Below are 11,048 nucleotides of genomic sequence, written 5' to 3'. Positions count from 1 at the left end.
GCCCCGGACCTAGGCCGCGAGGCGCGGGCGGGGCGATGGCGCGCGGGAGGGGCGGGGCCACGCTGCGGGCCCGGGCCATGGCCGCCGCGGATGCTGAGGTGAGGTGCGGGGCTGGCTGTCGGCGCTGGGGCGCGGGCCACGGTTATGATGGCAACAGCCGCGGCGAGGGGACAGGAATCCAAGTGAACCGCGAGCTGGGTGGGGCCGCGCGCCCCCGCTGCCTCGGGCCCGGCTGCGCCGAGGCCCCAGCGTCCGGCCCGCGCTCCGCCGGCGCGCTTTGTGCACGGCGGGCCCGAGCAGCGGCGGTGGCGGCGGCAGCGGCAGCGCGGCGGCGGACGGTAGGAGGCCGCGGCTCCGCAGCCTGCAGCCCGGAGCTTGACTGCGGCCGGGTTGGAGCGGGGGTGGCGGAGACAAAAGGCAAAGTGGAGCGGGCCAACTTGTGCGCGGCGGAGGTGAGGCGGGCCTGCGCCTGCTGCCCCGCGCCGTGACCTTTCACTCGCCGCGAGAGCGTGGCACCATCTTTAAGGAAAAGTTGGCCGGTCCCGCGCGTCTCCCGCGCACAAAGCCGCTGCAGCAGGGTGACCACGGGCAGCACGCTCGACAGAGGAATGTCTGCGGACCCAAGTTTATTTCTTCACCAATGGCACTAAAGCGGCAGGGGACAGCGAATTAGCGGTCTTTTGTTCGCGTGGTGGCCTTCCCTCTGCTCTTTCTGCGGGATAGTTTGCTTCCTGGTTTTTGCGGCGTAAACGTTATGCCCGGGCGAGAGGGACCACTGTCTTCCAGGAGCTGGGAAAGCCCGCCGGAGTCTGGGGTCCTCAGAACGCACTAGTGTTGTGTTCGTAGGGCCGAAGTACGGGGCCGGTTTGGAAGAAAGTATAACCTAACAGTTTTTCTTCAGAATTAGCCGCGGGAATAGTTAGCTTTTGGCACTTCCAGACCTCAGAAAGTGAAGGTGTACTGAGAAGCAGGCACATACGATGCATAGGCTTAGCAGTACAATTTACCTCATAATGTATGGTCGGTGCGTTTCTTTCTTTTTTCTTTCTTACCCTTTTTGAGGGATATTCGTATAAGTGAATGGCTAGTTTTCAGATCTAATGGAAGGAGGATTTGTTGAGTATTTGCAACGTTCAAGAACTGACTTAAGCACTAAGAACACAAATGTGTATGAGATAATCTAAGTCATTTCCAGGGGTGTAAGGAAGGAGATATATAGTGATTCTCCAATCACTTATAAAGCACTTGTGTTTCTAGTGTTGTTTAAATCCCTTAGAGGGGATACTCCATCCAGTTTGTATAATGACTCGTGCAGCAGGTATTGTTATTTCCTATTTAACAGAGGAAGACAATAAGACTTTGTAGAGGTTAAGTAACTTTGCTTGATCAGTTGTAGACCTGGCTATTTGTCTTTTCTTTTTAAAGACTTATTTATGTATACAAGTGCTCTATTTGCATGTAAGCCTGCATGACAGAAGAGGACATCCAATCCCATTCAAGATGATTGTGAGCCAGTATGTGGTTGCTGGGAGTTGAACTCTGGACCTTTGGAAAAGAGTAGCCAGTGCTCTTAACCGCCGAGCTATTTCTCCAGCCCCTAGCTTTGCCATTTTTCAATGTTAGACACATAATTGGTGTTTATATTGAAGAAGCTGAGTGTGGTAGTGCATGCTTGTTATCCTAGCACTTTGGAGGATTGCATGTTCAAACCTAGCCTGGTCTTAGCTTATTTCAAACCTGCTCCTCTCACCCTTAGAAAAAAGTGGGTGTCAATGGCCTCCAGTGTCTTTGATTTTACAGGCAAATTACATAGATTGTGTGTGGGGTGAGCTTGTGCCTCGTTCCAGCTCCGATGTAGGCATTTTGTGCATATTGTTGTGTGTAAACATGACAGTAGTTTTGCCAAGTAGGTCCTCTGTTATCTCTTTTGCAGGCCAGGCAACAGGCACATAGCCCCAGTATTACAAAGGGTTTGATGCATTAGAAGACATAGGCACTGTGTCTGCAAAGCCCATGCTTGCTAAACCATGTTGTTACACCTGTGTGGATTTGTGAGTTTAAGTGTTTATCCTGGAAGTACATGACAGGATAAGGGGCCCTTGTCTGTAATACAGTACTGTGGAATTGGATTAGCATGGGTTCATCTTCATTGAATCCTGAAATATTTACTGGTTATGGTTCACAAATTGTGGGATGATTTAACCCAGTAGAGCCGACACTTAAAACTTACTTAATGTGTATTTATGTCATGATTGTATCCCCATCTTCTCTCTACCCCAGCTCCCAACACCTTTTCACACTGAGAACTACTTAGGTAATGGAGAGGTTTATTTATTTTTTTAATTTTTAATTTTTTTGATTTTTCAAGACAGGATTTCTCTGTATAACTCTGGCTGTCCTGGAACTCACTCTGTAGATAGACCAGGCTGGCTTCGAACTCAGAAATCCACCTGCTTCTGCCTCCAAAGTGCTGGGATTAAAGGCATGCACCACCACCACCCAGCTAAGGTTTGTAGATTGTTGTTGGCTCCTCCACTTCATGGATTTAAATGTATGTCCCAGTCACAGGATAAGACTGTGTCAGATGCATAGGGCTTTTGTCTTAGCAAAAATGTTATCTTGCAGCAGGAGGGCCTTCCAAAACAAAATCTGTACTTAATAGGGTGGCTAATATGTATCTTTTTATTAAGATTAAAAAATGACACCTGGCAGTGGTGGCGCACACCTTTAATCCCAGCACTTGGGAGGCAGAGGCAGGTATATTTTCTTGGATATTTTCTTGGACTGGTGTGCAGCATTGTCTTTGGAATTTGGCCTACCGTTCTTGCTCTCTCACACTCTATTCCTTCAGGATGAAATATATTTTCTAGTAGCTGCTTATATAGACAGTGGGACTGAGGATGTAGCTCAGTTGATAGGGTGCTGGTCTAGATGCATGCCTGTAATCTCAGCACTCTGGAGGTAGAGGCAGGGAGATCAGTTTAGGTCACCCTCAGCAATGTCAATAGTTCAGGCATTTGAGATGGGACTCTGTCTCAAAACAAGCAAGCAAACAGAAAACTCAAAAAAACTAAAAATAAGTTCCTACAGCATCGAGCCTTTTGGAATGTCTAAAAATATATATATATACTTAGTTTACTACTATCACACTTGAAGAAAAAGTTTGGTTAAATACAAAATACCTGCTTGGAAGTCAATTTGAAGGGGTGTGTGTGTGTGTGTGTGTGTGTGTGTGTGTGTGTGTGTGTATGTATGTATGTATGTTTAAATGTATGTCCAGGATCAGTGAGGACTTGAGACTAATTTGGCTCCAAGGCTTTTGTCCCAAATGCTTACTGCTGAGCTGCATCTTGGCCTTATGAAAATCATGACTCTAATGTTGTTGTTTGACACACAGGTACCCCCACACCCCCCCATTCTACCCCCCCAAGCCTCTGGAAAGCAAACCTAGGGTTACAGGCTCTCCTGATGCAGGCATTTCTTCTCCACTTAACTCTAGACCCAGACTCCACTTGATTTTTAAGTCATTACTATTATTTTTCCTTTGATGCAGGGTTTTTCTTTGGGGCTGTCCTGGAACTCACTTTGTAGACCAGGCTAGTCTTGAACTCAGATCCACCTGCTTCTGCAGAAATTAAAGGAGTATTCCACAATGCCTGGCCTTTTAATTTTTAATTGTGTTTATTTTTTATCATCATTTTTGAGACAGCATAGCATAGACTGTCCTTGAATTCATTTTGTAGTTGAACACAGTTTCCATGTACTGGAATTGAATCCAGTTTTATTTACTGAAACAAGTTTTGTTGTTTTTTTTTTTGTTTGTTTGTTTTTTCGAGACAGGGTTTCTCTGTATAGCCTTGGCTGTCCTGGAACTCGTTCTGTAGACCAGGCTGGCCTCGAACTCAGAAATCTGCCTGCCTCTGCCTCCCAAGTGCTGGGATTAAAGGCGTGCGCCACCACGGCCCGGCTTAAAGATTTATTTATTTATTATATGTAAGTACATTGTAGCTGTCTTCAGACACACCAGATCTCATTACAGGTGGTTGTGAGCTACCATGTGGTTGCTAGGATTTGAACTCAGGACCTTCAGAAGAGCAGTCAGTGCTCTTAACCGCTGAACCATCTCTCCAGCCCTAAAATTTATTTATTTTTTATCTTTACTAATAATGCTATAGTGAATGTCCTTAATGGCTAACTGCTCCTCCAGAGGACCTGGGTTTAATTCCCAGCACCACATGACAGCTCATAACTGTCTATAAATCCAAGATCTGGCACAGACAACCTCACACAGACATACATGCAGGCTAAGACACCAGTGCACGTAAAATAAAATAAAAAGAAAAGGCTGGGTGGTGATGATACATACCTTTAATTCTAGCACTAAGGAAGCAGAGGCAGGTGGATCTCAGTGAGTTTAAGGCCAGCCTGGTCTACAGAGTGAGTTCCAGGACAGCCAGGGCTATACAGAGAAACCCTGTCTCAAAAAAAAAAAAAAAAAAAAAAAAAAAAAAAAAAAAAAGAAAAGAAAAAGAAAAAAAACCAAATAAATAATTAAATAAAGAAGAAGTTTTTCGGGGGTTGGAGAGATGGCTCAGCGCTTAAGAGCATTGACTACTCTTCCAAAGGTCCTGAGTTCAAATCCCAGTGACCACATGGTGGCTCACAACCATCCATAATGAGATCTGACTCCTCCTTCTGAAGTGTCTGAAGATAGCTACAGTGTACTCACATGTAATGAATAAATAAATCTTAAAAAAAAACCCAAGTTTTTCACATGTGTGTGTGTGTGTGTGTGTGACGGAGTGCCTGAGTGATTTGTGATAGGAGTGCTTAGTGACCTAGCAGGCCAGCAGGGATGCTGCTGTTGCTTGTCCTTCAGCTCTAACATTGTAGGGCATCCATGGACCCTTCAGTTGTTTGAGTGGTCATTACCAGAGTGGAGGTGAGCACCCTCATTTCTTGTTTCTGCCTCTGCATATTATAGCAATTTGTTTAACTCTGCTTTAAATCACTTAGCTTGTAAGTCATCTTTTGAGGATTTTGGGGAAGTGGTGGTGTTGAGGTTTGACTGTAGCTCCTCACCTGGCATACAAGTTGCTATTTAGATCAAGCTACTCTTGTTTTGTTTTGTTTTGTTTTTTGAGACAGGGTTTCTCTGTGTAGCCTTGGCTGTCCTGGAACTCACTCTGTAGACCAGGCTGGCCTCGAACTCAGAAATCCACCTGCTTCTGCCTCCCAAGTGCTGGGATTAAAGGCGTGCGCCACCACCGCCCGGCGATCAAGCTACTCTTAAATTTGTAGTGCTTAAAATTGTTTCTGCCTTCTGAATGCATATACTACTGCATCTGACTTTTTATTGTATTACATTTTTGTGAGACAGGGTTTTGCTAAAATTCTTTTCTAGGAGTAAAAGGTACCCTGTAGGTATCCAGGCAGGGAAGCAAACTGAAGAGGTGAGAAGGAAAACTTGGTTCAGATTGACTTCATCAACTTGGATTAGACTTGGGGAGTCTGATGCCAGGCGGTTCATTGCCAGCATGTTTAAAACACAGTACAACAGTTATTCCTATTCCAGGTGCAAAATAAAGCATGAGGTGTGACTACTTAGGAATTCCTTTACAAAGTACATGTGACCACGAGGATGGGTTCTGTAGCTAAAGGGTCTAGAGTCCAGTGGTCTCTGACTAGGATAGTATAGAGGTCAGCAGGCTATAAAGTACATGTGATATCTCCCCCAAGGATGGGTCTATTAACTGCAGCTAAAGATAAAGGCCTAGGGAGAGAGACTGGGGGATTTGGGTGAGGTCTACCTATAGAGACAGCAAAAAGACCCCAGGTCCTTAACAATACCCATTCCCAGCCTTTTGGCAGGAAAACAGTTTTGTGGGTTTTTTAATTTTTTTTTATAAGTTTTTAAATTTAAAATTTTTTATTTTATTTTTTATTTTTTTGAGGAGCCATCTCTGTGTGTTTAGCATTCCTGGTTCCCTAATGCTCTCTGGCTACAAAGTACCTTTGTGCCCCAACTCAGGAGGAGACATGAACAACATCCATTCTTTTTCCAAAGGTCCCAACAACAAACTGAGACATGGTTCTGCCATTCTTAGTCTAGTGAACCAATACATTTTTATTGGGTTTTCTTATTGATCATAAATGAGGGATTATTTACAGGGGTGTGGTTCCTCTCTGCCTTAACAGGCCATAACAGGACAGAGCCTTTACCCTGCAGTGATGAAGGTTTTTGCATAGCTGCTTAGATGTAGACCTTGGCTTTAGTCTTTCCCTACCTGTATATATTCCCTATCCCTTCCTTATGCTGTATGCAATTTTTGTTTTTTTTTTTTTTTTTTTTTTGTTTTTTGTTTGTTTGTTTGTTTGTTTTTTGAGACAGGGTTTCTCTGTGTAGCCCTGGTTATCCTGGAATTCTGTAGACCAGGCTGGCCTGGAACTCAGAAATCTGCCTGCCTCTGCCTCCCAAGTGCTGGGATTAAAGGTATGTGCCACCACACTTTTTAAAAATTGATTTGTTGCCAGGTTGTGGTGGTGCACTCCTTTAATCTCAATACTCTGGAGGCAGAGGCAGGCGGATCTTAAAGTTTGAGGCAATCCTGGTCTATGGAGTGAGTTCCACTATAGCCAGGCTTACACTGAGAGCCCTGTCTTGAAAAAATTGACTTAGTTAGTTTTTATCTTATTTTTTAATATTTTATTTTATATGTGTCTGTGTGTGTGTGAATGTATGTGTACCATGTGCTTGCATGGTGTTGGATCCTCTGGAACTGGAGTAACAGGTAGTTGTGAGCTACCATGTGGGTGCTGGCAGCTGAATCCAGGTGGAGGAACTACAAAGCTATGTCATTGAATTGATATTTTAGGAAGATCTTTCTGGTTTCTCTGTGGAGAGCAGGTAGTCAAAGCAGGGAATGTGTAGTAGCTTGGGCTAGAAATGCATTGGGGCAGGGACTGAATCAAAATACAGGTGCTTAAGTTTTATTTTTGTTTTTTGACACAAGGTTTCTCCGTGTAGCTTTGGCTATCCTGTTGTTTACTATGTAGACCAGGCTAGTCTCCAGTTCACAGAGATCAGCCTGTCTCTGTCTCCCAAGTGTTGTGCCACCATTGAGCTCAAGTTTAATTTTTTAAATAAGTGACTTGATATTAAAAAATCATGGGCTGGAGAGACAGCTCAGTGCTTAATAGCACTTGCTGCTCTTCTTGAAGACCTAGGTTCAGTTCTTGTGGTGGCTTACAACCCACCTATAACTCCAGGTGTAGAGGATCTGACATCCTCTGTTGGACTCCATGGCACTGCTTGCACATAGTATACATATATCTCTCTTCTGTCTAGTAACAATTCTTACTAATTCTTTTGACAGGTTGCCAGTACTTAATGTGCATCCAAAAGATATTCTTTAGTTAGTTTCAATGGTGGTACATGACTTCAATCTCAGTACTTGAGAATCAGGCTAGCAAGACCCTATTATTTTTTTTTTTAAGGAGTGAGGGGAGAGAGTGCTTGCTTGATTCCTGAGTATATAAACAGAGACATTGATCAGTGTTTTAGTCTTCATTATGGGAACTTTTCCAAATCTGTTTAAATAGATGAGGAAGGTGGCTATGTGTGGTTGGACATCTGTAATCTCAAATTGAGGCAAGAGGAATATGAATTCAGTGCCAGTCTGGGCCACGTGGCCAATTCCAGGTTGGCCTAAGAGACACTAGGAGACAAGTGTCTAAGAAAAGACAAAACAAAGCAGGGCCAGTACTGTGGTGAACAGTGCTGAATCCCAGCATAAAGTTACTTTCTCTTGACAGGCCTTGCTTCACTTTCACTTTTGTCATGGCCCATCCCATTGGCAATTACTTTGAAGCAGTTCTATGAACATTTTATTTCAGTTAATAAATATCAGATTTATTATTTCAGTTAAAAAAGGAGCAGCATGCCTGAGTGGTATCATCTCTGTATTCTCAGCACTTGGGAGGCAGGTGCAGGGGACAGCCACAATTTCCACTTTAGTTCACTTAGTCCACTTTACACAAAGTTCCCAGCCATATAGGGGTACATAGTAAAACTGTCTCCAAAAACACCTCCCCCCATGAAAGAATACAGCGTCTGGGTAGATATCTCAAATCTCTGAATATATTTGATTTCTTTTCCATGATTTCCCCCTCCCCCTTTTCCAAGTTTGGCATTTTATTTTTTGCTTTTTCTAGAACCTGCTTTGTAGACCATACTAGCCTTGAATTCATAGGAAGTCCTGCTCTGGGCTTCAGTGGTTCATTTCTGTTTGTTTTATTTTATTTTGAGACAGGGTCTCACTCTGTAGATCAGACTTACGTGCTTTGCCTCCCTGGTGCTGGGATTAATGGTACGCACCACCATCCTCTGCCCAGCATGTCTCTTTACTCAGTCTTTTTTTTTGTTTTGTTTTTTCTAGGCAGGTTTCTCTGTATAGCTCTGGCTGTCCTGGAACTCACTCTGTAGATCAGGCTAGCCTTGAACTCAGAAATCCACTTGCCTCTGCCTCCCAAGTGCTGGGATTAAAGGCATGTGCCACCACTTCCTGGCCTTTGTCACTTTGTTGTTTTCCTCCTTCTTCCTTCTTTTTTTTAAGACAGGGTCTCTCTATTTAACCCTGGCTGTCCTGGAACTCACAGACATCCACCTACCTCTGGCTCCTGAGTACTGGGATTAAAGGCTTGTGCCACCACCACCCGGTTTCTAAATACCTTTATTTTCTTATCCTGAAAAAAAGTCACAATATGTGCCCCAAGTCCTGTCTGGCCACTCACCTTTAGTAAGCTTATTAAGGAGCCAAATTAAAAATGGGAAGCTGAAAAAGAAGATTTATTCAAAGTGGCCACATTGGGAAGAAGAACAAAGAGATACAGTGAACCCCCAGATGCCTCTATGGGGATCCTGAAGTGAGATCAAAGATTATTTACTTTTTGGTTTTTGGAAACAGAGTCTCTGTATGTAGTCCAGGTTGTCCTAGAAGCTACAGAGATCCATGCCTAGTGAGATCAGTTTAAATAGAGGGTTGAGGGTATACATATCTAAGCATTCTTTGTCGTTGTTGTGTTTTGTTTTGTGACGAGGTTTCTCTGTCTAGTTCTGCCTGTTCTGGAACTCACTCTGTAGACCATGCTAGCTTCAATTTACAGAGATATGCCTGCCTCTCCCTCCCAAGTGCTGGGATTAAAGGTGTGTGCCACTACTATCTGGCTTTAGCCTGCCATTTTTATGAAGAAGTTAGCTAGGTTAAGGTATAGGGAGTTGTACAGAGGTGCTCAAACCAAGAGACCTAAGCCACACTGAGACCTCAAGTCAGATGTGGGGTTGTATATTGTACTTGGGAAATGAAGTACAGAGATCAGAATGTAGTTCAGTGTAGAACATTTGCCTCATATAACAAAAAACAAAACCAAAACCCCCAAAACATGAAATGCAGTGAGCTGAGCACACAGTTTATTTAGTTTTTATTCTTTCTATTTATTTATTTATTTATTTACTTACTTATTTTGGTTTTTCAAGACAGGGTTTCTCTGTGTAGCTCTGGCTGTCCTGGAACTCACTCTGTAGACCAGGCTGGCCTTGAACTCAGAAATCGGCTTCTCTCTGCCTCCCAAGTGCTAGAATTAAAGGCATGCACCACCACTGCCTGGCTCTCAGTTTATTCTAAAAGAGAGGCATGGAAGTTATTAATATGATAAAATAGTTCAGAATCTGAGTGGAATGGGTAACTTCATGTGACTTCATTTCAATGGTAATTTCAGTTCATATATGTTCTCAGAATGTCAGCATCTCTAAATAATAAATAATATGCTGGGTGGTAGTAGTGCAGTCCTTTAATTTCAGCACTTGGGAGGCAAAGGCAGTCAGTTCAAGGCTAGCCTAGTCAGTGCGATTCAGAGAAACTCTGTCTTGGAGACAAAAAAAAAAAAAGATGGAAATTTTGCCAAGTGGTGGTGGCGGTGGCATGCACCTTTAATCCCAGCACTCAGGAGGCAGAGGCAGTTAGTTTAAACCATCCTGGTCTACATAGAGTTCCAGTTTGGCCAGGGATACAAAGAGAAACCCTGTCTGGGGAAAAAAAAAGAAATAGTCCTTGTTGCTTGGAAGTACTTTGGTGCTTGATTGTGTTGCTTGTAATTTGCAAGGAGAATTTTCTGGAAGCATGATGTCACCTTTGGTTTCAGTTGTCCTCCTCTCAACCAGTACTCTGTCAAAGGCAGAAGAAACTTGACTATGGACTTGATTAGATTCTATCTGGTAGGAGAGAGCCTGGCAGGTGTGTAGTTATGAATGCTTAGGTTGATATAGATCCTAGCTCAGTGTTTGTAAGAAGAGATGGAAATTACATGTGACTGTCAGGATGGCATTAAAGAGTAGGACTTCATGGCCATGATAGTACTTAGTTTCCACTGTGGGCTTGATCCTAGACATTGCAGTGTATGTAGTAGCTTCCTTGGCTTCTTCCACTCACTTAGACCTGTTACAAGGTGAGAGTCTGTAGAGATTCAATGTAGCAGGAACCCGGCCATTTTTCTAGCTTCCTCTAGGTCATACCCTGTTTCTGGGGCCATTGCAGATTGCCCTTAACTGGCTAATCTTTCTGGCCTCTCCAGTTCTCCCCCCAACCCCCCAAACAGGGTTTTTCCGGATGGCCCTGGCTGTCTGTAACTCACTCTGTAGACTAGGTTGGCCTTGAACTCAGAAATCCGCCTGCCTCTGCCTCCCAAGTGCTGGGATTAAAGGCATGCGCCACCACTGCCCAGCTCTAGTACTAATCTTGTGTGTACATTGTGGGTGTTTGTATGAGTGTGTGTGTGTATGTATGTAAGTGTGTGTGTGTGTGTGTGTGTGTGTGTGTGGTGGGGTGGGGCTAGAAGTTAACATTTTGTATCTTCCTCAGTTGCTTTCTGCCCTTTTTTTTTTCGAGAAATAGCAAGAAACTTTATTAAAAGCAACAGTACAGGTGAGAATAATGTCAAGAGTGAGAGCAGGTCACCTGAGTTAGAGCACTCAACTTTTTTTTTTTTTTTTT

General features: G+C 43.8%; 1 protein-coding gene across 6 annotated transcripts in view; it reads left to right on the top strand.

Annotated features, from left to right (window-relative positions):
* Window positions 1-11,048, top strand: part of Ehmt1 (euchromatic histone lysine methyltransferase 1) — a 139,421-nt gene continuing 128,373 nt past the window's right edge. For 5 of the 6 annotated variants that reach the window (XM_031369268.1, XM_031369271.1, XM_031369267.1 and 2 more), the window contains exon 1: window positions 1-98. In XM_031369268.1, the coding sequence (XP_031225128.1) occupies window positions 36-98 (63 nt within the window). In that variant the 5' untranslated portion in view covers window positions 1-35. The remainder of the gene's footprint in view (window positions 99-11,048) is intronic. The other variant, XM_031369269.1, reaches the window with a different exon arrangement.

Source organism: Mastomys coucha, unplaced genomic scaffold (genome assembly GCF_008632895.1).
Source record: "Mastomys coucha isolate ucsf_1 unplaced genomic scaffold, UCSF_Mcou_1 pScaffold15, whole genome shotgun sequence".
NCBI classification, from domain to species: domain Eukaryota; kingdom Metazoa; phylum Chordata; class Mammalia; order Rodentia; family Muridae; genus Mastomys; species Mastomys coucha.
The sequence above is the reverse complement of the archived record's forward strand: the minus strand, read 5'-3'. Positions and strand labels throughout refer to the sequence as shown.